The sequence below is a fragment of the Microcaecilia unicolor genome, chromosome 11, assembly GCF_901765095.1.
Source record: "Microcaecilia unicolor chromosome 11, aMicUni1.1, whole genome shotgun sequence".
Lineage (NCBI taxonomy): Eukaryota > Metazoa > Chordata > Amphibia > Gymnophiona > Siphonopidae > Microcaecilia > Microcaecilia unicolor.
The window spans coordinates 195622342-195647503 of NC_044041.1; the positions used below are offsets into that span (position 1 = coordinate 195622342).

A 25162-nucleotide genomic window follows, 5' to 3' on the forward strand; every position below is an offset into this window, starting at 1 on the left:
CTCCCCTACACTTCACTTTATTTTAATTATAAAGTGGCTCATTACTAAATCACGTCGACTTTCATGTCAGGGCCTAATGTGCTTAATTATAGCAGGGGAGAGCTAATGGCTCAGCATTACATTCCGTGGGCACAGGACACTCGGGGCTGTCATTTGTTTTAACTGTGCTGACTTTAATCCCAGCTTTAACAGAAGCATTTCCATCGAGACACCATCCCTTCCAGTACTAGAAGGAAAGGAAGCTGCCAGTTTGGGAAGTGGGTTCTTTTCCGCTATTCCCAGAATATTTTGCACAATATTAAAAATTGATCCAAACCCATTTTCAGCTGCACTTCACCGGTTAAGTACCAATAATCCCATATCTCATTTACATTTCCTTTGAATATCAATTGCTATTCCACAGTCGATAAGTTCAGTATTGGCTATTTATTTATTTATGTATGTGAGTGTTAAGGGGATGGGGCTTTTCGTAGTATATACAAGGAGCTGCAGTGGGGATCAAACCCAGTTCCCCAGGATCAAAGTCCGCTGCACTAACCACTAGGCTACTCCTTCACTCCTTACGATTCCGGAATCTTGCTATTCTTTGGGGTTCTACATGGAATGTTGCCACTCTTTGAGATTCTGCATGGAATCTTGTCACTCTTTAGGATTCCAGAATCTTGCTATTCTTTGGGGTTCTACATGGAATGTTGCTACTCTTTGAGATTGTGCATGAAATCTTGTTAATGGGACTTGATATACTGCCTTTCTGTGGTTTTTGCAACTACATTCAAAGCAATTTACATATATACAAGGAGCTGCAGTGGGAATCAAAACCAGTTCCCCAGGATCAAAGTCCGCTGTACTAACCACTAGGCTACTTTGTTACTCCTCCACTCCCTTGGATTCTGGAATCTTGCTATTCTTTGGGGTTCTACATGGAATGTTGTCACTCTTTAGGATTCCAGAATCTTGCTATTCTTTGGGGTTATTCATGGAATGTTGCTACTCTTTGAGATTGTGCATGAAATCTTGTTAATGGGACTTGATACCATGTTTCCCTGAAAATAGGACCTACCCCGAAAATAAGACCTACCGGGGTTTTCCTGCAAATTTAAAATATAAGACATCCCCCCAAAAGTAAGACCTACCAAACTTGTTTTTTAAGCAGTGCCGCCGAGAGCCACCCGAGGTCGCGCCCCCCCCCCCACCCGAGGTCGCCGGGCCCCCCCTCCGTCGCTCCCGGAACTAACCTGAAGTTCCTTTCACCTTCGCAAGTTCGGATTCGGAGCAGCAGCATGGCAGACCTCTCCTTCCTTCCGTGTCCCGCCCTCGCCTGACGTAACATAACGTCAGGCGAGGGCGGGGCACGGAAGGAAGGAGAGGTCTGCCCTGCTGCTGCTTGCTGCTCCGAATCCGAACTTGCGAAGGTGAAAGGAGCTTCAGGTTAGTTCCGGGAGCGACGGAGGGGGGGGGCCAGGCGACCTCGGGTGGTGGTGGGGGGGCGAGCGACTGATGTTTCCCAGAAAATAAGACATCCCCCCGAAAATAAGACCTAGCGCGTTTTGGGGAGGAAAAATAAATATAAAACAGTGTCTTATTTTCAGGGAAACACGGTATGCCTTTCTGTGGGTTTTGCAACTACATTCATAGTGGTTTACATAGTATATACAGGTACTTATTTGTTCCTGGGGCAATGGAGGGTTAAGTGATTTGCCCAGAGTCACAAAAAACTGCAGTGGGAATCGAACCCAGTCCCCCAGGATCAAAGTCCGCTACACTAACCACTAGGCTACTTCATAGATTCTGTAAATGACGCCCAAATTTGTGAGCCAAAAACAAATGCAAGCCAAGAGCTATTCTACGAATGGCTCTCCAAGTTGAGCGCTGTTTCTAGAATGGCGCATAGTGCCGGGATCCACGTCTAACTTTTGGGCGCAAGGATTTACACCAACTGGAACCGCGCATAAATTAGGCACGGGTCCCCTGAAACCTATAATACTGTGCACATATTTAGAAAACATCCCTGACCCATCCATGCCCCTCCCATGGCCATGTTCCCTTTTCAGTTACTCGCTAAAGTTTGCGCACGTATTTTTATAGAATACTTCATAGTAAGATGCATGTGCAAATCCAAATGATTCCCAATTAACGCCAATGATTGTTAGCAGCCAATTACTGGTGCTAATTGGCTTGTTACTCAATTAAATTAAATTAAAATGGTCAAATTTGTGCATGCAATTTTTAGTGCCATATATAGAAACTGGGGTCACGAATTTAATAAAGTGCATGAAACAACGTGGGGCCCTTTTACTAAGGCGCGTGAAATTGGAACTACCACCTCACTACCACATGCCCCGAGCAGTAATTCCATTTTTGACTTGCGTCCAAAACACACATGGCGCTTACCTGGCGGTAATCGGCAGTTTACGCGCGCTGACGCTTACCACCCGGCTAGCGCGTGAGGCCTTACCGCTAAGTCAACGGGTGGGCGGTAAGGTCTCAGGCCAAAAATGAACACATGTTGGTCTTAATTTTGTGGCGCGTCCATTTTCAGCCACAAAATAAAAAGGCCATTTTTTTCCCAGGCGCGCTAAAAAATGGACCTTTGCGTGTCCAAAGCACACACCTACACCAGCGCAGGCCACTTTTCGGTGCACCTTAGTAATAGGGCCCCTTAATGAGCAGAATAGCGCACACCAGTGGCATAGCTACGTGGGGCCTGAGGGGGCCTGGGCCCCCGTAGATTTCATCCTGGACCCCCCTTCCGACGACCCTCTCAATTCCCCCCTCCCACCGCGAACCCTCCCCCGCCGCCGCCTACCTTTGCTTTTGCTGGCGGGAGACCCCAATCCCCGCCAGCCGACGTCCTCTTCATCCTGCAGTCAGTGCAAAGTCTTCGTTCCCTTGCTGACGTCCTGCACATTGTACATGCAGGACGTCAGACTCAGAGAACATAACGAAGCCTTGCAAGGCTTCATTCTGTTCTCTGACATACAATGTGCAGGACGTCAACTCAGCAACAGAGCGAAGACTTTGCACTGACTGCAGGATGAAGAGGACGTCGGCTGGCGGGGATTGGGGTCTCCTGCCAGCAAAAGCAAAGGTAGGCGGCGGCGGGGGAGGGTTCTTGGCGGGAGGGGGGTCAAGAGGGTCGTCTTGGGAGGTCGTGAAAGGTGGCGGTGGGTCGGCAATGGCGGGCGGGGGGGTGTCGGCAATGGCGGGGGGGGGGGGCTAAAATATGCCCCCTCCCACCTAAGTCTGGCTACGCCCCTGGCGCACACTGTTTGCATTTTTACAAAGGCGCGTAAGGACCTTCGCGCATCCAGCACACGTTAAATTGGCATTACCGCCTGGCTACCACAAGCCCCAGACGGGTAATTCTGAATTTGGCTCGCACCAAAAACAAACGGTAGAAAATATTTTCCATTTTCTACCGCGTGGCACTTACTTGGCGGTAAACGGCAGTGTGCGCGCGCTGCATGCCTACCGCCCGGGTAGGGTGTGACTCCTTACCACTAATTCAATGGTTGGCGGTAAGGTCTCAGGTCAAAAGTGGACAAGCGCTGGCTTTTATTTTGCCGCACGACCATTTTCCGGCCCCTTAAAACAGGCCCTTTTTTCCCCAGAGCGCGGCAAAAAAAATGGCCCAGCGCATTCCCCAAATTTATGCTCTCACTGACGCAGGCCTCTTTTTGCCGTGGCTTAGTAAAAGAGCCCCACAGTAACTGTTACCACGCCAGCAAGACAATGCGCATTAATTCGTGCCTTGATTTAATGAGTGTTGGAGATGAGGAACTGGGGCAGGTTATGGGCAGAGAATGGAAGTGGACTGCACACTGCACTTAGGGGGTCGTTTACTAAAGTGCGCTAATGTTTTTAGCGCACGCTAAAAATAGGCACACTCTAAATGCTAGAGATGCCAATGTATTCCTATTTTTAGCACCCGCTAAAAACGCTAGCGCACCTTAAAGACCCCCTGAGCGCCCGCTACCTACTACATCCTGTCACTTGTGTATTTATGTTTCAACAATGTTTTTTTTTAAAATTTAAGATTTTCTTTATTGAAATGTTGAATAAAAACAATCACACAATACACTTAACTGCAGCCACAAGGCTACCAACTCTCCAAAATTCCTCAAACTCATCTGTAATACATAATCAACATTATATTTTTCCCCCTACCCAACCCTTCGAGTTTCAACAATGTTTTATTGATGGTGTTAAAAAAAACAAACAGATTTTACAGTCAACATATTCCATATATAGCCTGATGTCTCATTATTAACAAGCCAAACTAAGAAATCTATCGATTTCACCATCAATATTTATCCCTCCCCCCCTCCCTACCTCCTCCCCCTTCCATGTATCGACAATTTTTATTTATGACTTACCATATGAACCCACCGTTGTTATATATACTCAAATATTTTATACAGTAACTCCCTTCCCCCCATGCCCCATCCTACATCCCTTCCCACTCACCCCTATTATGTCCAACATATTTATTTGATATCACCAAACAACCCACCCCCACAGTCTCCAGAAACCAAACCCCTTCCCCCCTCCTCCCTCCCTCCTCCTCTATCAGAAGCAGTCAACGCCTAGACCTTCTGTCTCCTAATGTGGGCATTATCTGTCATCAACAAGTCGAAGGTTATTAAGAATGAGGCTACGCCCCTTGGAACTCAACACTTGTAGGTAAGGTCCCCAAACCGCCAGATATGTTTTGCACCTCTTAGGTGACCCTTTCGCATCCTTTGCTTCCCAACCTGCCAATCGGTGAACCTGATTTCTCCAATGCCAGTAAGCTGACTGTTCTTCTACTGTCCAATATTGCATAATGACTTTTTTCCCCACTAAAGCAAGTTTGTGACACAATATTGTCTCACTAGTAAAAAAAGGCCCGTTTCTGACACAAATGAAACAGGCGCTAGCAAGGTTTTCCTCAGAGTGTGTATGTTTGAGAGAGTGTATGTGAGAGTGACTGTGTGTGTGAGAGAGAGAGACAGACAGAGAGAGTGAATGTGCGAGTGTGTGTGTGTGTGAGAGAGAGAGTGAGTGGGTGATAGTGTGTCTATGAGAGAGAGAGTGTGTGTGTGTGAGAATGAGTGTGCAAGTGCGTATGTGAGACACAGTGTGAGAGAGAGAGAGTGTGTTTCACACAGATACAGTGTGTACAAGAGTGAGACACAGACTCTCTGTGAGACTGAGTGTATGAGACCAAGAGTGTGTGTGAGTGACTGTGTGACACATAGAGAGTGAATGTGATATGGTGTGAGACATAGAGTGTGTGAGAGACAGTGTGTGAGAGTGAGAGAGAGAGAGAGAGAGAGAGAGTGTGTGTGTGTGTGTGTGTGTGACAGAGATACCTCCCCCCTCTCTGGTGTCAGGCCCCCCCTCTCTCTCTCTCTGGTGTCTGAGCGTTACTGTGCAGGACGCTGAGCTCTGGCTGTGCTTCAAGGAACTGACCAATCCTATTTAATAGAATGCACCTCCAACATTCTGAAGCCGAGAAACCTCGTGTGGTTGGTCACTTCTGCTTGTGACGAACCCGGAAGTACGTGATGTCAATTCAGGAGATGGATACAGAGAGCAGGAATGCCTCAGCCATGCAGTCAGCTTCAGAATGTTGGAGGTGCGTTTTATTATATAGGAGATTTATTCAGTGCTAACTGCTCCACCGTCCCACTTATGTCCCGTGCTAGTAGCTGACTCATGAATCTTTGAATTTGCTCCCAATAGCATTTAATGATAGGGCATCCCCAAAGGGCATGCGCCAGGGTGTGAACCGATTGCTTGCATTTCTGACAAATGTGAACTCCCCTAATCCCTATATGTGCCAATTGCATCCCCGCCATATATGCCCTAAGTGTCACTCGGAGCCCACATTCCCGCAATCTAGCATCGGCTCACTTGTGCATTTAATACAAGTACGCTTACCGGCTGAAGAGAAGGCGCCGAGTGCCTCCATGCTAACTGCGAATAAAGTTATCGTGCAATAAAGAACTTTTATGTGCCCTGAAGTGTACTAACATGGCAACCACAGTACCGTTACGACAAACGCCATTAAAAAGTTACAGACAATGGAAGTTGTGTTCCTCACAGGAACTGCCAAGCCTGACTATAAAAAGACTTTTTTAATGAACAGGAAACTCCCCCATTGCTGGGCTCCAAGAACAAGCTCAATACAAAGGGGTAGCACAATAGTAATTTATGAACTTGTCTTTAAGCATTTTTCTTTTCTGTACAAAAGGCATTAGAGGTGTTTTTCAAAACCAGCCAAAAAAAAAATCAACCCAGACACCCTTAAAATGTCTCCAGTCAGTGCCTGCGGCAAATCTCTGTACAAAAAGGACTGAAAGCTGGGTGAGAACTCGCAACTTGGAGACACCATTGAGATACAGAAAACGTGCAGAACTGGAACAAGGGATCAGGCATCTTACCTACACTTTTAGCCTTGTGCTCCCCCTCCCCCAAATTATTTTCAGGTCGCCAGGCCCCTTCCCTAAGACAGGGGGTCCTCAAATCCAGCCCCACAACCCAGCCAGGTTTTCAGGATTTCCACACTGAATATGTATGAGATCTATTTGCATTGATTGATTCTATTGCACGCAAATAGGTCTCATGCATATTCATTTTGGAAATCCTGAAAACCAGGCTGGGTTATGAACCTTGAGGACTGGATTTGTGGACCCCTGTCCTAAGATTAGATAATTAAACTCGATTATAATTAAGCCCATCAATTCCCCCAGACTGATGCTGTGATTGGACATCATTCCTCTAATTCCATACATAACGTTCAAAAGTGCGCACAGAAATTTGGGCATATGCCCAAATAAGTGTGCGTAATTTAACTGTTCCGACAGCCAATTAACGCTGATCATTGGGCACTAACAATCGATTATCGGTGCTAATTGGAATTTACGCACCCATCCTTATAGTCGCTGTTCTACAAAGATGTACAGGTAAATGTTTCCGTGCAGACGCAAAAAGGGGGAGTGGCCATAGGAGGGGCATGGGTGGGCTCAGGGATGTTTCTAGGATTTGCGCACAGTGTTATACAATTTGGGGGATCTGCAGCAGGGTTCAGTTGGTGTAAATCCTCAGATCCCGGAGCTAAACTTCCGCCCAACTTTTAACGCTGTTTACAGAATACAGTTTAGCATGCCATTATTTTGGGGGCCCACAGAATTAAATCCCATATCTTCCATATGAAATGAGGGCAATTTCCAAGATCAACCAACCCAGAGAAACAGCTATTTACCTAGGTAATCAGGATTTTTCAAAACTGCTCGCCCTCCCCGGGGGTAAAGTTCCTTGAGCTTCTGGAGCTTTCAAGAGCTACTGTTTATAGCTGCTCCTTGCCATCCTAGACCATCACCTAACCCAGAGGTAGGCAATTCCAGTCTTCGAGAGCCGCAGACAGGTCAGGTTTTCAGGATATCCACAATGATTATTGTGATATCCCCCTTCTCACTCAGGGTGACCTGGTTCTCAATATGCAAATCATATGCAGATTAGTGTGCTACCCCTTCACACTCAGGGTGACCTGGTTTCCACTCAGCAAATTAAGCAGGTCTCACCAACTGCATATTTCTCAGGCCACTCTTTATTCCAGCCCCTGGGCACACTTCTTCTAGCTTAACACTTTATACTTTCATAGATCTTCACCTTGAGCCTCCCTACACAGATACATGGGCTCAGTACTATACCAATACTTTGGGGACTCTCAACCCCAGGCTTTGCAGCCTGCTTCTCCCAGTACTTTAGACACACAGTCTCCCCTTTGAACACACAGTTCTAGACACACAGTCCCTCCACTGAACACACAGTTCCTATAAGTACTGAGGACACACAGTCAAACACTAATGCTTTAGGGACTTCTTTCTTACCCCAGGACTTTCAGCCTGCTGATCTCCTTTGGACACCCAGTCCACCCCAAGTCCATAAGGTTAGCCAGTATCTTTCAGGGGCTCTCTCTTCCCCCGCTGTTAGCTCACTTCCCTTCCTTTCACAACTCAGGTGGGGTATAAAGTGGTTAATTAGCAGGGTTGCCAGGTGGAAAATTTTTTTCCCACCCAAACCAGCCTAAATCCAGCCCAAAACCCGCCCAAACTCAAACCCCGCCCCTGACACCCCCACCCCCGCGTCATCACCCCCGCCCCCACCATCATCACCCGGCCCCCGCCGTCATCAACCCCGCCCCCGCCGTCATCGGCCCCGCCTCCCCCATCATCGGCCCCGCCTCCCCCGTCATCAGCCCCGCCTCCCCCGTCATCGGCCCCGCCCAAAACGTCACTAACCCCGCCCCCCGCGGCCGAAAAAAACGCCCAAAAAACAGCCCAAAAGACCAAAAAGCAGCCCAAAAAACCGCAACCCGCCGCGGGCAAAAATTTCCCACGGCGGGTCACGGAAAACCACCCACCTGGCAACACTGTTAATTAGCTACACAGGACCCAGCCCATAACCGCCTGCACCTGTGGACCTCCCAGGGCTCTCCCCGGTCCTAGCGACCGCCACCTTCTTCTAGCGCACTCTAGTGGCCTACACCGTATAGGACACCCTCTTACTTATCACAATATGCAGGAGATAGATTTTAATACCAAGGAGGCAGTGCTTGCAAATCTATCTTCTGCATATTCATTGTGGATATCCTGAAAACCCGACTTGCCTGCGGCTCTCGAGGACCGGAGTTGCCTACCCCTGACCTAACCTGCCTGGTGGTTCAGCCAGCCCGACCTCTACACCCCAGGACTATTCTGAATTCTCTGTTACAACACTGACATGGTCTCAAAAAGGACTTAACAAATTTTATATTTAGACCAGTGTTTTTCAACCCTCTCCTGGAGGCACACCTAACCTGCCAGGTTTTTACGATCACAATGAATATGCTTGAAATAAAATGACATATAATGGGTCTCTGCATTATGCAAATTTGTTTTCTGCGTATTAATTGCGGCAATCCTGCAAAGCTGACTGGTTAGGCGTTCCTTCCGGAGAGGGTTACGAAGCACTGCTTTAGACAATGAAATGCCCAACCTGGTCCTCGTCATGTGCCCATAGCTTGTAATTATTCTCTTTACTCACAAGGGGGAAGAAAGCAGTTTAGACATTGAAATACGGAAGAGAATAAACAACCATCATGCCAGAAAGGACAGGATGAGCTGGGCCTGGCTTTTATCCCCACTGCTCAGCCTGTCCTGGATAACAGTGCGTCAAAATTCAAGTACACTAGGTATTTCCCTCTCCCCAGAGAGCTCACAATCTAAGGCATAAGTACATAAGTAATGCCACACTGGGAAAAGACCAAAGGTCCATCGACCCCAGCATCATGTCCACGACAGCGGCCAATCCAGGCCAAGGGCACCTGGCAAGCTTCCCAAACGTACAAACATTCTATATATGTTATTCCTGGAATTGTGGATTTTTCCCAAGTCCATTTAGTAGCGGTTTATGGACTTGTCCTTTAGGAAACCGTCTAACCCCCTTTTAAACTCTGCCAAGCTAACCGCCTTCACCACGTTCTCCGGCAACGAATGCCAGAGTTTAATTATGCGTTGGGTGAAGAAACATTTTCTCCGATTTGTTTTAAATTTACTACACTGTAGTTTCATCGCATGCCCCCTAGTCCTAGTATTTTTGGAAAGCGTGAACAGATGCTTCACATCCACCTGTTCCACTCCACTCATTATTTATATACCTCTATCATGTCTCCCCTCAGCTGTCTCTTCTCCAAGCTGAAAAGCCCTAGCCTCCTTAGTCTTTCTTCATAGGGAAGTCGTCCCATCCCCGCTATCATTTTAGTCGCCCTTCGCTCCACCTTTTCCAATTCTACTATATCTTTCTTGAGATGCCTAAGATCACAAGGGGCAGCAGTGGGATTTGAATCAGACTTCTCTGGGTCTTGGTCTGCTGCTTCCAGGTTACTCTTCCACCTCCAGATCAAGTTCAAGGAGTGAAGGGAACTTCACATGCACCCCCCCCAAACCTCAAACCAGTCAAGCAGACTGTATAGGGAACCCTGTGGCCAGCCAAAATGTGTGGCCCACGAGAACACAGCAGGCTCCCCACTCCGGGCTCTTTCCCAGAGCTGAGAGTTTTCTAAGCATTAATTCTTACTTAGAACAGGAGAATGTACTTGTCAAAAACACCTTTTTTTTTTTTTTTTTTTTAAAGGAAAGATATATTTCTGCAAGCAAAATTGCTTAACAGAACTCACCAAGCATATTCTCAATGTTAGTGGTCTCAGAGATGCGGGACTGCAGGTGAGGTCTTTCAGTCAGAGCACTGGTGTCCTTATTCTAAATAATAATTCTCACCCCCAACGTTCTGAGGCTGCCTGGAACCGTGGTCTGGTAGATGGAGTAGATCATCTCACTGATTGGCTGTGTCTCGGATGACGTCACCAGCCCGACGCACACCAACAAACCGTGACCCAGGCAGGAGGAGTAGGGAAACAAGCGGAGCGTGTTTCCCTACTCCTCCCCCTGCCAACCGCTTCAAAAAGCGCCAGCAACATCCCTCTCCTCTCCCAAACCGCTGCCGCCCAGCTGACGAAAAAACCACCGCCCCTTGGAGCCTGAGTTGTTTTGTTGCACAGTGGGGAAAGTGAAACAAATGCGCTACAGCGATGTGGGTAAGCAAAACCGCGACCCAGGCAGGGGGAGGAGTAGGGAAACACGCGGAGCGTGTTTCCCTACTCCTCTCCCTGCCAACCGCCCTAAAAAAACCGCTGCCTCCCTCCCTCTCCTCTCCCGAACTGCTGCCGCCCTCCCCGAAACTCCCCCCAGCTGACGAAAAAACCGCCGCCCCTAGGAGCCTCAGTTGTGCCTGCCTGCCTCCCATTTAATTTCCATCAGAAACGGGTGCGCTACAGCGATGTGGGTAAGCAAAAGTGAAAGATGATGCATGTAACTGTACAGCTATGCAACCATGCTTGGACGGAATGGAACTGGGAGGGAGGGATGAGGACCCTGGGAGGGAGGGAGGGGGGGTGAGGACCCAAGGAGGGAGCGGGGGTGAGGACCCAGGGAGGGAGGGAGGGAGGATGAGGACCCTGGAACTGGGAGGGAGGGGAGGGGAGGCCCTGGATTACACTCTCATTCTCACACACACACTCTCGCACCCAGTCTCAATCTCTCTGTCACACAAACTCACACATTCACTCTCTCTCTATCACACACTCACTCTCACATACACTCTGTAAAACAAACACACTCCGAGGAAAACCTTGCTAGTGCCCATTTCCTTTCAAACAGAAACGGGCCTTTTTTACTAGTTTATAAGTAAAAGTCAACAAGGCTGGAGGAACCCAGGGTATAGCTCCTGGACATATCTGCATGTTGCATAAGCTACCCCTGAACAGCAGTGTTGCTGTACCTCTGGCTGCCGGTACTCAAACAGGATCAATGTGCCTGAAGGCAGGCAGCTGGTACTCAAACAGGATCAATGTGCCTGAAGGCAGGCAGCCCGTACTCAAACAGGATCAATGGTTCTCTTCCTACCTCTCCCTCCGCACCTTTAGTGTTCACTCTGGTGGATCCTCTTCTACTTCTATCCCTCTGCCTGTCGGCGTACCTCAGGGTTCTGTTCTTGGTCCCCTCCTCTTTTCTATCTACACTTCTTCCCTTGGTTCATTAATCTCATCCCATGGCTTTTCCTACCATCTCTATGCTGATGACTCCCAAATCTACCTTTCTACCCCTGATATCTCACCTTGCATCCAAACCAAAGTTTCAGCGTGCTTGTCTGACATTGCTGTCTGGATGTCTCAACGCCACCTGAAATTAAATATGACCAAAACCGAGCTTCTCATTTTCCCCCCATTTTCTATTTCTGTTGATGGCTCTCTCATTCTCCCTGTCTCCTCAGCTCGAAACCTTGGGGTCATCTTTGACTCTTCTCTCTCCTTCTCTGCTCATATCCAGCAGATTGCCAAGATCTGTCGTTTCTTTCTTTACAACATCCGTAAAATCCGCCCCTTTCTTTCCGAGCACTCTACCAAAACCCTCATCCACACCCTTGTCACCTCTCGTTTAGACTATTGCAATCTGCTTCTTGCTGGCCTCCCACTTAGTCACCTCTCCCCTCTCCAGTCAGTTCAAAACTCTGCTGCCCGCCTCATCTTCCGCCAGGGTCGCTTTACTCATACTACCCCTCTCCTCAAGACCCTTCACTGGCTCCCTATCCGTTTTCGCATCCTGTTCAAACTTCTTCTACTAACCTATAAATGTACTCACTCTGCTGCTCCCCAGTATCTCTCCACACTCGTCCTTCCCTACACCCCTTCCCGTGCACTCCGCTCCATGGATAAATCCTTCTTATCTGTTCCCTTCTCCACTACTGCCAACTCCAGACTTCGCGCCTTTTGTCTCGCTGCACCCTACGCCTGGAATAAACTTCCTGAGCCCCTACGTCTTGCCCCATCCTTGGCCACCTTTAAATCTAGACTGAAAGCCCACCTCTTTAACATTGCTTTTGACTCGTAACCACTTGTAACCACTCGCCTCCACCTACCCTCCTCTCCTCCTTCCTGTACATATTAATTGATTTGATTATTTTATTTTTTGTCTGTTAGATTGTAAGCTCTTTGAGCAGGGACTGTCTTTCTTCTATGTTTGTGCAGCGCTGCGTATGCTTTGTAGCGCTATAGAAATGCTAAATAGTAGTAGTAGTAGTAGTAATGTGCCTGAAGGCAGGCAGCCGAGTTATCTTGTAAAAATATCCAGCTGTAACTCTCCTTAACCCAGAGACAGTCTGGTTTTAAAAGCAATGATACTTTTTGGTCTTAAGCTAAATGGAGCTACATCTCCGGCCTTTGAGCTTTCCTCTGGGCTTTTTCCGACTGTGTGTTGAATTATTTCCAGAAAAGTTCCTCATTAGCTCAGTGATGTTAAGAGCCCAGAGAGTTACGGTTGACGTCTGGACACTGCCAGCACTGCTGGAACAGAGAGCCAAAAGCAGTGTCCTATCCCTCACCTCATGCAAAAAAAAAAAAGAAAAAGGCAACATTTGTCGTAAAAGTTTCCTAAGCAAAAATTCAAAAACAGGAAGTGGGCCCTGTACTGCACAGCAAAGGCAAAAAGCCAATGTGTTTTTGCTATGATGGTCTCTTCTCTGCCTCTGGCTCAAACTGCCAAGCACAGAGCAGCTTCTGCCTGTCAGGGAACTATCAGGGTAGAAGTGCAGCAAACAGCCTGCACCTGGTGGTTATCCCCAGCACTTGAGGATCTACAAACCAGTGAAGGTGGAGTCCATCCTTTCGGAACAGGCTCCCCCTTCCCCAGAATGCTGTCCAGTTCCTAACAAATCTAAATCCCTCACCCTTGCACCATCATCTCAACCATGCATTGAGACTGCGGGGCTCTGCCTGCCTCTTGGGTTCTGCATGTGGAACAGGGAGAATTAACCAAAACTGCTACCCTGGAGGATCTTGGATTTCAGTTTTCTACCTAAGAGCCTAAATTTGGCTTCCAGAACATCCTATGTCATTGGTACTCACATGTACCAAGGCAGCTGGCTCCTCCCCAGCACTATCTAAAATCTGATCTAGGTGATGAGTGAGGTCCACCACCTTCGCACCAGGCAGGCAAGTGACCCAGCAATCCTCACATCCACCAGCCACCCAGCTATCTACATGTCTAATGATCAAATCACCAACTACAGCAGCTGTCCTAACCCTTCTCTCCTGAGCAGAAGCTCCTGGAGACACATCTTCAGTGTGAGAGGATATCACATCCCCTGGCTAGAGGATTACTTCCTACTTCACCAGAGTGGTGCTCTCCTTCTAGGAGACCTACCTCCTCCAAGGCAGCACAGAGGCTGCCGGACTGGAAGTGGGACTTCTCTACAATGTCCCTGTAGGCCTCCTCTACATACCTCTCTGTCTCCCTCAGCTCCTCCAAGTTTGCTACTCTAGCCTCAACAGAACCGGCTCATTCACTGAGAGCTAGGAGCTCTTTGCATTGAGCACACACATATAACCTCTTGCCAACTGGGCGATAATTATACATGTGACATTCAATGCAAAACACTGGATAGCACTCCTCTTCCTGCTGGACTGCTGTCTGCATCTTAGAGTTATTGTGTTGTTTAAATTCTTAAGGGATGTTAGATTTATGTAAAGAACCTTAAGATTATATGGTATATTGTGTGATTTATTTAGTGTTTGCTTCTCAGAAAGTAATTAAATGTAATTAAAACGATAATGAAAACTCCCCTCTTGTTATAATTAGAATAACTGACTATTAGCTAAGACGATAAATGAAGAGACATGCTAGGAGTGGGTGGGATTAAAGACTGAACTAGGCCCTGCTGTGTCTTCTAGAGGCTATCTGTTAATGCTGTATACTGTGGTTCAAGTTTTAGAGACTATGGGGGGAAAAGGTAAGGAGACTAGTTAATAAAAAGTTTGCTTTTTAAAATTCTAACTAACTGTCTTTGCCAACCTTACCTCTTTTAAACATAGTAAAGTAAACAACAGTTTGGCATTCATGAAGACTGTACAGCAGCGTTATGAAATATGTCTCTGTCATGCCATGTGATGCTATAAAGTTTGTGGTTCCCAGATCGGTGCCCAAAATAATCAGTTAATGGGCTCTAATGATTTAATTATTGGAGCTAACAAGCACTAAATTGGCCCCTTGTGTCAAATTTCCCCCGTCAATTATAGAATCTGGCCCATGATACATTTGCTTTCAGGCACAGTATGGTGCACATACGGAAGGTAATTCTGTGACAGGTGCCGATAGTAAGAGGGTACATCAAATTCCAACAGTCAAAAATTCAAATGGTGGGGCTACTTATATAAATTCAAACAAAAGCCCAACACCTCCAGCACTGTAGAAATAGGGACCAGTTCACAGAACTATCTCCATGACAAACCTTGATCAAAGATGCAACTTCAATTCTTCATACAAAAAGGTTTGGTTTTTTTTTAAACTTTTTTATCATTTTTTTAATCTTAAAAACAGCTTAACTTTTAGCTTGACTTGACTTTACTTGACCAGTGCTGGACAAACGCTTCCCCTGGCAGGGGTCCCCATCCCCCGCCAGCCAAACCAGGGGCCCCAGAAACAATTTGGGGGGGGCCCCAGGCCCCCAGTAGCTGTGCCACTGCTGCCACATTTAGATTATTGGAATGTTTTAATTTTTGGCATTACTAAAAAAATACCAGGGGAAATTGTAACTAATACAGAACCCAGCAGTGAGGCTGAATTTTAAACTGAATAGATATAGTATTGTTTCATCATGTCTCATCAAATTGCACTACCTTCCTATAGCTGAAAGAATTACGTTTAAAGCTGCTTGTATGGTTTTTTCAAATTTTATACTGTTCTACATCTGAAATTGCAGATCAATATTGTATCACTAGTAAAAAAAGGCCCGTTTCTGACACAAATGAAACGGGCTCTAGCAAGGTTTTCCTTGGAGTGTGTATGTTTGAGAGAGCGTATGTGAGAGTGACTGTGTGTGAGAGAGAGAGTGAATGTGCAAGTGTGTGTGTGTGAGAGAGAGAGTGAGTCTGGGTGCGAGTGTGTCTGTGAGAGAGAGAGTGTGTGTGTGAGAATGAGAGTATGTGCAAGTGCGTATGTGAGACACAGCGTGTGAGAGAGTATGTTTCACACAGATACAGTGTGTGCGAGAGAGAGAGAGAGAGTGAGTGTGAGAGACACAGACTCTCTGTGACACTGAGTGTATGAGACCAAGAGAGTGTGTGAGTGAATGTGTGACACAGAGAGTGTGAATGTGATACAGTGTGAGACATAGAGTGTGTGAGAGTGAGAGAGAGAGAGTGTGTGAGAGAGTGAGTGTGTGAGAGAGTGTGTGTGTGACAGAGATACCTCCCCCCTCCCTCCCTCTCTCTGGTGTCAGGCCCCCCCTCTCTCTCTGGTGTCTGAGCGTTACTGTGCAGGACGCTGAGCTCTGGCTGTGCTTCAAGGAACTGACCAATCCTATTTAATAGAATGCACCTCCAACATTCTGAAGCCCAGAAACATCGTGTGGTTGGTCACTTCTGCTTGTGATGAACCCGGAAGTACGTGATGTCAATTCAGGAGATGGATAGAGAGAGCAGGAATGCCTCAGCCATGCAATCAGCTTCAGAATGTTGGAGGTGCGTTTTATTATATAGGATTATGTATTGGCCGATCTGATCGATTGTGAGAACAATTGGTTTTATCTCCGCCTTTTTATAATAGAGTTCGGTTTCAGAAGATATTTAATTACATCTTTTCTGTTTTAGGCGTTTCCTTATGGAATTCATTACCCCTTGTCATTAGGTTGGATAATAATTATCTTAGTTTTAGAAAGAAGTTACAACATTTTTTGTTTCCGAAGAGTGATATGTGATGGTTTCTAATTGTTCAACGAATTGTTTATTTGGTGTTTTATTATATATGTTGTAAACCGCACTGAACCCTCGAAAGGGGAATTTGGCTTTATGTAAGACTAGTAAAAAAGGCCCGTTTCTGGAACGAATGAAACGGGCGCTAGCAAGGTTTTTCTTGGAAGTGTGTATGTTTGAGAGAGAGAGAGAGAGAGAGAGAGAGAGAGAGAGAGAGAGAGAGAGAGAGAGAGAGAGAGAGAGCCAGAGTGAATGTGCGGGTGTGTGACAGAGTGAGACTGTCTGTGTGACAGTGTGTGTGTGAGAATGAGAGTGTGTGACAGGGCCCCCTCCCCTGTTCCTAATGCCCCTCACCCCGTTCCCTCCCCTCCTTTTCTTCCTCCTTCCCACACTTTGGGTTCCTTAAGGCTTTCAAAAGTCTATGTACCCCCGTGGCCCTAACGCCCAGTATCCGGATACCCCACCGCTTTCCTCCTCACCCCTCCCCCAAGATGTAATACTTTCACGTCTTTCATTTTTTCTTTTTTTTAAAGTGTCCTATCTACCCTGTGTACAAATGCCCGGCATTCAGATTGTGTTTCTCTCGTAAATTTTCATTTCTTTCATTCATTCATTCAGAACTTGCCCCCCCCCCCCCCAACACTTTTGGTTCCTTCAGTCTTTTTAAAACTGTCCTATGTACCCTGTGTGCTAATGGCCAGCATTGAGATTGTTTTCCTGTTTCAAATTTGCATGTCTTTCAGTCATTCACAACTCCCCCCCCCCCTTCTCCAGTTTAACACTTTCCTTTCCTTCAGTCTTTTAAAACTCTCCTATCTACCCTGTGTCCTAATGGCCAGCATTCAGATTGTTTTCCTTTCCCAAATGTTCATGTCTTTCAGTCGTTCAGAACTCCCCCCCTCCCCCCATTTAACACTTTGGGTTCCTTCAGTCTTTTAAAACTCTCCTATCAACCCTGTGTCCTAATGGCCAGCACTCAGATTGTTTTGCTTTGCCAAATTGTCTGTCACTGAGGTCAGTGCTTGCCTGCCTAGCAGACCGCTTCCAGCAGGCACGGTCCCAAGCACATCCTGTTGGAAGTGAGAATTATTATATAGGATTTGTTTTGCTTTGATTTGATTTAGAAGTTAGCCAGAACACAAGTAAATTATGGAATATTATAATTTATGCATGCATTTGCAAGCTCCATCCAGACACATGTGAACTGGCAAAGTCTAATGAGTCATTACAACACAGCACATAGTTTCTGCTGGTCACTATTGTCTGACAGGTCATTTACGCAAGTAAAAGACTACAATGCCTGCCATTAATGCTCGTTCCTGCTGCCCAACACTTGGTCTAGAATCACCCCTAGGGTGTCCCAAGAAATTCAATTATCACAATCTTAACAGAGATTGGGTGGCGACGCCGATAACTGGGAAACAAAAGGGGAGCTGGGCAGACTTCTAGGGTCTATGCCCTGATTGTGACTGAACAGATAGGGATGGGCTGGAGTGTAAATTTTAAGGGGCTTCGACGTTAGCTTCAGAACTTAGTACAAGAACAGTACTGGGCAGACTTCTACGGTCTGTGCCCTGAGAATGGCAAGGACAAATCAAACTCGGGTATAAAGTATCACATACCATGTAAAATGAGTTTATCTTGTTGGGCAGACTGGATGGACCGCTCAGGTCTTTATCTGCCATCATTTACTATGTTACTCTTTGGGGTTCTACATGGAATGTTGCTACTAATTGGGATTCCGGAATCTTGTAACTCTTTAGGATTCCAGAATCTTCAGAAATTTTAGTACAAGAACAGTGCTGGGCAGACTTCTATGGTCTGTGCCCTGAGAATGGCAAGGACAAATCAAACTCGGGTATAAAGTACCACATACCATGTAAAATGAGTTTATCTTGTTGGGCAGACTGGATGGACCGTTCAGGTCTTTATCTGCCGTCATTTACTATGTTACTCTTTGGGGTTCTACATGGAATGTTGCTACTAACTGGGATTCTGGAATCTTGTAACTCTTTAGGATTCCAGAATCTTCAGAAATTTTAGTACAAGAACAGTGCTGGGCAGACTTCTATGGTCTGTGCCCTGAGAATGGCAAGGACAAATCAAACTCGGGTATAAAGTATCACATACCATGTAAAATGAGTTTATCTTGTTGGGCAGACTGGATGGACCCTTCAGGTCTTTATCTGCCGTCATTTACTATGTTACTATGTTACTCTCCGGAGTTCTACATGGAATGTTGCTACTAATTGGGATTCCAGAATGTTGTAACTCTTTAGGATTCCAGAACCTTCAGAACTTTTAGTACAACAACAGTGCTGGGCAGACTTCTACGGTCTGTGCCCTGAGAATGGCAAGGACAAATCAAACTCGGGTATAAAGTATCACATACCATGTAAAATGAGTTTATCTTGTTGGGCAGACTGGAGGGACCGTACAGGTCTTTATCTTCCGTCATTTACTATGTTACTCTTTGGGGTTCTACATGGAATGTTGCTACTAATTGGGATTCCAGAATCTTGTAACTCTTTAGGATTCCAGAACCTTCAGTACAAGAATAGTGCTGGGCAGACTTCTACGGTCTGTGCCCTGAGAATGGCAAGGACAAATCAAACTTGGGTATACAAACAAAGTATCACATACCATGTAAATGAGTTTGTCTTGCTGGGCAGGCTGGATGGACCATGCAGGTCTTTATCTGCCGTCATTTACTATATTACTATGTTACAATGGTTTGGACTAAGAAGACAACCTCACTATCTTACTCAACAGTGTCTTTAACAATCATAACCAATTAACATTTTTCCTAGCTTAATGTGATCACCTGATCAGCTAATGCTCATGAACAAATTTTGTTTCACCCTCCTGCTGTCAGCCAGGTTTCCTCTCTGTTTATGATCAAGTGCTCGTGAAAGGTGCCAGCACTGAAAATCACTGTTTTTCATTTATCCACAAAACAGCTGTAGCATGGGCAGGGTTTGGGTGGAGAGGACACACGTAGAGCATCAGCTGAGGGGAGATATGATAGAGGTCTATAAAATAATGAGTGGAGTGGAACGGGTAGATGTGAATCGTTCGTTTCCTCTTTCCAAAAATACTAGGACTAGGGGGCATGCAATGAAGCTACAAAGGAGTAAATTTAAAATGAATTGGAGAAAATGTTTCTTCACTCAATGTGTAATTAAATTCTGGAATTTGTTGCCAGAGAATGTGGTAAAGGTGGTTAGCTTAGCAGGGTTTAAAAAAGGTCTGGACGGCTTCCTAAAGGAAAAGTCCATAGACCATTATTAAAATGACTTGGGGAGAATCCACTGCTGATTTCTGGGATAAGCAGCATAAAATATATTGAACTTTTTTGGGATCTTGCCAGGTACATGCGACCTGCATTGGCCACTGTAGGAAACAGGATGCTGGACTTGATGGACCTTTGGTCTGTCCCAGTGTGGCAATACTTCTGTACTTAGCCCAGGGCCTTAGAGAAGCTAAGTGACATCACTGAGGCCTGGCAGCAACTGGGCCCCAGTGGGGGTAATTTGATAACAGACGGCCTATGTATCAATTTTAAGCCCAAAGACGACTCTGTACAGTGTAAAACAGACTCCCAGAACCAGCTTCAATAGTGTGCAAATGGCCACATATACATTTACATCTGTGACCCTGGACTTCAGGCTTGTGCCCGAGTAGTGTATAAAATACACTGAGACATTGCAACTCCGCCTCCACACCAGCCAAACTACACCCCCGGGAACATCTGTGGGCCTACTTTTTACATGTGAAATGCAGTCATGAAATTTTAGGAAAGTCCTTCTCTGTGTGAAAACAAACTTTGCACATGGAAAGGGCTTTATCAAAATGGCCCAATGTGACTAATGCAAGCTCTGAGCACGGGCGAAACACTGCAAGTCGCTCCTGTATACCAATATACGCTGCAAGCTTCCCCCACTTACCCCCCCCCCCCCCCCCGGTCAATGTGTTTCAACCCTGCTCCAGAGGGCCCTCCCCTGGGGGGAGAGGACCAAACTACCTTCATGTCTATGTAATTCTTCAGCTACATTGCCAATAAGATGTAAAAGTGTCTCTCCACTAGAAACTAGATTCAAAACACCGACTCATAGGCCACTGAAAACACTGAAAGGATTGAATAATTTCCAGTCACTATCAAATCACTGAACTAAAGATGACAAGCCCCATCCTTTGAATCCTCCATTCCTAGAGGAGAAAGGCTCACTATCCAAATGCTCGTCCCCTGAGCCCTCCTACCCTAGAGGTGACAGTCTCTGGGTTCCTGTACTTGTGCCCTGAGCCCTCCTATCCTAGAGGTGACAGTCTCTGGGTTCCTGTACTTGTGCCCTGAGCCCTCTTATCCTAGAGGTGACAGTCTCTGGATTCCTGTACTTGTGCCCCGAGCCCTCCTATCCTAGAGGTGACAGTCTCTGGATTCCTGTACTTGTGCTCCGAGCCCTCCTATCTTAGGAGGTGACAGTCTCTGGATTCCTGTACTTGTGCCCCGAGCCCTCCTTATCCCAGAGGTGACAGTCTCTGGATCCCTGTACTTGTGCCCCGAGCCCTCCTTAGAGGTGACAGTCTCTGAATTCCTGTACTTGTGCCCTGAGCTTCCTATCCTAGAGGTGACAGTCTCTGGATTCCTGTACTTGTGCCCTGAGCCCTCCTTATCCCAGAGGTGACAGTCTCTGGATTCCTGTACTTGTGCCCCGAGCCCTCCTTATCCCAGAGGTGACAGTCTCTGGATCCCTGTACTTGTGCCCTGAGCTTCCTATCCTAGAGGTGACAGTCTCTGGATTCCTGTACTTGTGCCCTGAGCCCTCCCTATCCCAGAGGTGACAGTCTCTGGATTCCTGTACTTGTGCCCCGAGCCCTCCTTATCCCAGAGGTGACAGTCTCTGGATCCCTGTACTTGTGCCCCGAGCCCTCCTTAGAGGTGACAGTCTCTGAATTCCTGTACTTGTGCCCTGAGCTTCCTATCCTAGAGGTGACAGTCTCTGGATTCCTGTACTTGTGCCCTGAGCCCTCCTTATCCCAGAGGTGACAGTCTCTGGATCCCTGTACTTGTGCCCCGAGCCCTCCTTAGAGGTGACAGTCTCTGAATTCCTGTACTTGTGCCCTGAGCTTCCTATCCTAGAGGTGACAGTCTCTGGATTCCTGTACTTGTGCACTGAGCTTCCTATCCTAGAGGTGACAGTCTCTGGATCCCTGTACTTGTGCCCCGAGCCCTCCTATCCTAGAGGTGACAGTCTCTGGATTCCTGTACTTGTGCCCCGAGCCCTCCTTAGAGGTGACAGTCTCTGGATTCCTGTACTTGTGCACTGAGCTTCCTATCCTAGAGGTGACAGTCTCTGGATTCCTGTACTTGTGCCCCGAGCCCTCCCTATCCCAGAGGTGACAGTCTCTGGATTCCTGTACTTGTGCACTGAGCTTCCTATCCTAGAGGTGACAGTCTCTGAATTCCTGTACTTGTGCCCCGAGCCCTCCTATCCTAGAGGTGACAGTCTCTGGATTCCTGTACTTGTGCCCCGAGCCCTCCTTATCCCAGAGGTGACAGTCTCTGGATCCCTGTACTTGTGCCCCGAGCCCTCCTTAGAGGTGACAGTCTCTGAATTCCTGTACTTGTGCCCTGAGCTTCCTATCCTAGAGGTGACAGTCTCTGGATTCCTGTACTTGTGCACTGAGCTTCCTATCCTAGAGGTGACAGTCTCTGGATTCCTGTACTTGTGCCCCGAGCCCTCCCTATCCCAGAGGTGACAGTCTCTGGATTCCTGTACTTGTGCACTGAGCTTCCTATCCTAGAGGTGACAGTCTCTGGATTCCTGTACTTGTGCCCCGAGCCCTCCCTATCCCAGAGGTGACAGTCTCTGGATTCCTGTACTTGTGCACTGAGCTTCCTATCCTAGAGGTGACAGTCTCTGGATCCCTGTACTTGTGCCCCGAGCCCTCCTTAGAGGTGACAGTCTCTGAATTCCTGTACTTGTGCCCTGAGCTTCCTATCCTAGAGGTGACAGTCTCTGGATTCCTGTACTTGTGCACTGAGCTTCCTATCCTAGAGGTGACAGTCTCTGGATCCCTGTACTTGTGCCCCGAGCCCTCCTATCCTAGAGGTGACAGTCTCTGGATTCCTGTACTTGTGCCCCGAGCCCTCCTTATCCCAGAGGTGACAGTCTCTGGATCCCTGTACTTGTGCCCCGAGCCCTCCTTAGAGGTGACAGTCTCTGAATTCCTGTACTTGTGCCCTGAGCTTCCTATCCTAGAGGTGACAGTCTCTGGATTCCTGTACTTGTGCACTGAGCTTCCTATCCTAGAGGTGACAGTCTCTGGATTCCTGTACTTGTGCACTGAGCTTCCTATCCTAGAGGTGACAGTCTCTGGATTCCTGTACTTGTGCCCCGAGCCCTCCCTATCCCAGAGGTGACAGTCTCTGGATTCCTGTACTTGTGCACTGAGCTTCCTATCCTAGAGGTGACAGTCTCTGGATTCCTGTACTTGTGCCCCGAGCCCTCCCTATCCCAGAGGTGACAGTCTCTGGATTCCTGTACTTGTGCCCCGAGCCCTCCTATCCTAGAGGTGACAGTCTCTGGATCCCTGTACTTGTGCCGCGAGCCCTCCTTAGAGGTCACGGTTGAGTGTTCTTTACATTTGCGCTCATTGTTGCAGAACGCGGGGAATATGCCCCTAATTTAGGCGTCTATATTTGCACCGCATTTCAGTTGGTAGAAATGGCTGCGTAAGCGCCATTCTATAAACCGCACCTAACGTTAAGTGCGGCTTATAAAATAGCGCTTTTTTTTTTTGCGCCATAGATAGAATTCACCCCTATACGTTTTTACAAAATCTCCGGGAAGGAAAACAGGAAACCCAGAACTGCTTCGCTAGGAGGGTCCTTTGTAAAGGGGTCAGCGCCTGAAATAAATCCCGACAAAGTGATCTTGTTGCAAGTGTTTCTCGGTGCACTCTGGGCTTCTTTTCTTTCACAGAGAAATTGCAACTCTAAACCCACAGCTTCAAGAGGGGCAAAAACCAGGGCTAGGTCAGCGGGTTACCTGCCCACTTTGCGATTCACTTCCACCTGGCCCCTGCCCCTCCTTTAAAATGAGGCACCTATGCACGTCCAACGTGCATCAGTTTGGAACTACCGCCTGGCTCCTGCAAGCCCCGAGCCATAATTCCATTTTTTACGAGGCAGAAACTACCGCGTGACGCTAACCTGGTCGGTAATCGGCAGCATATGCGTGCTGACGATTACCACCTGCTTAACGTGTGAGACCTTACCACTAAGTCAGTGGGTGGTGGTAAGGTCTCAGGCCCAAAATGGATGTGGTCCAATTTTTATTTTGCTGTAAAAATGGACCGACGCACATCTGTTACATGCGTCTACACCGGCGAAGGCCATTTTTCAGTGCACCTTAGTAAAAAGGCCCCCTAGACAATAAATATGCAGGAGATAGATCTGAAAATTAGCGAAAACTCCTTTATCTCCCTAATTCTAGAATGTTGCGCATCAAATTTCTGACTAGCGCACAAATTTGCATACATAACTTTCAAAATAAGGTCAATTGTACACATAACTTACAGCCCAATGATCAAAGGTAAACTAGCGCCAGACTAGCAACCGCATTTATCTACGCCCCCATGATCATCGCGCTGACAGCGCCCGAGCGAAGCAATAGCGTGCAGCTCATTTAAATCAGAGAACAGCACTTTGATCATAAGGGCAGAACTGCGCCTTAACCCTATGCCAGCTCAGAGCTGGTGTAAGGGTTACGGTTCTCTTCCCACACCTCCACTGGACCCCCAGACCCCCCTCCAAAAATGAGGCCCAAGCCCCCACACCCCACCCGAACAGCGGATTACTCAACTAATCTGATCATCAATAATTAAAGAGATCACTGAGACTTTACCTCCTTGATTTTCAGTCGTTTTTGGAAGGTTTCCGAATCCTCCACCTCACCTCCTTTCCCCAGCGGTGGGTTTCGAAGACTCTTTCGGAAACTCTGGTAATCAAACTCCAAGCCAGCTTCATCTTTCCGGTCCCGGGACATCTCGTTGTGCTGCTGGGCAGTAGCAGCTGTGATTTCAGCCTCCTCTTCCTTCCCAGGGCTGCCATCCTCTTGCCCGTAGGCTGGCACTCTAAGACCCAATTTTTCCGCACTAGTGATGAATTTTGAGCTGTCCCTGAGCCTGTCTCGAGTCTTCCATTGATTCGCATGAACCTCGTGCTTTCTGCCAACCCCTTCTAAGGACTTCCTGAGTATTTTCTCGGCTGGGGTGTCCAGCTCACCTTCCGCTGTTTGTGGCCTTGGAAGGAAGATCCTTTTAAACCGAGACGAATCAGGTAAAAGGAAAAGTGCCCCGAAACAAAGAGTGATCAATCCGGACAGGAAGAGCAACACTAGAAACCTCTGCGAGAGACGAACACCAAATCCAGTTGGGGACATACCAGACCATTTCCGGATGAGCATAATTTCAAGCACATTTGATGGATTATCTAAACATAAGAATTTGCAATCCTGTGGTATCCCTTTCACAGTTCACGTTAAAAACAGGACTAGTTTATGGAGAGGAAGTCACAGTCTCTGGGGGTCAAGGGGCATCACTTTATCACTCCCTGTGTTTCACACATCTCACCAAATCCGATCAGGAGGGCCCATACTGTAAGAGGGACACAGATAACACATAGGGATGTTAAACATTATGCAGGAATGCAACCCGGATCATATAAGACAAGACAGAACCACACAAGAATCTATCTGTCTCCTGAAAAACTTTGCCATGCAAATCGGGTACAAAATAAATCATTCCTCTCTATGACTCACCTGCTCT

General features: G+C 47.2%; 1 protein-coding gene across 4 annotated transcripts in view; it reads right to left on the bottom strand.

Annotated features, from left to right (window-relative positions):
• MAN1C1 (mannosidase alpha class 1C member 1) overlaps positions 1 to 25162 on the bottom strand; it is an 85949-nt gene that overhangs the window by 58381 nt on the left and 2406 nt on the right. For all 4 annotated transcript variants that reach the window (XM_030218791.1, XM_030218792.1, XM_030218793.1 and 1 more), the window contains exon 2: positions 24241 to 24991. In XM_030218791.1, the coding sequence (XP_030074651.1) occupies positions 24241 to 24801 (561 nt within the window). In that variant the 5' untranslated portion in view covers positions 24802 to 24991. The remainder of the gene's footprint in view (positions 1 to 24240; positions 24992 to 25162) is intronic.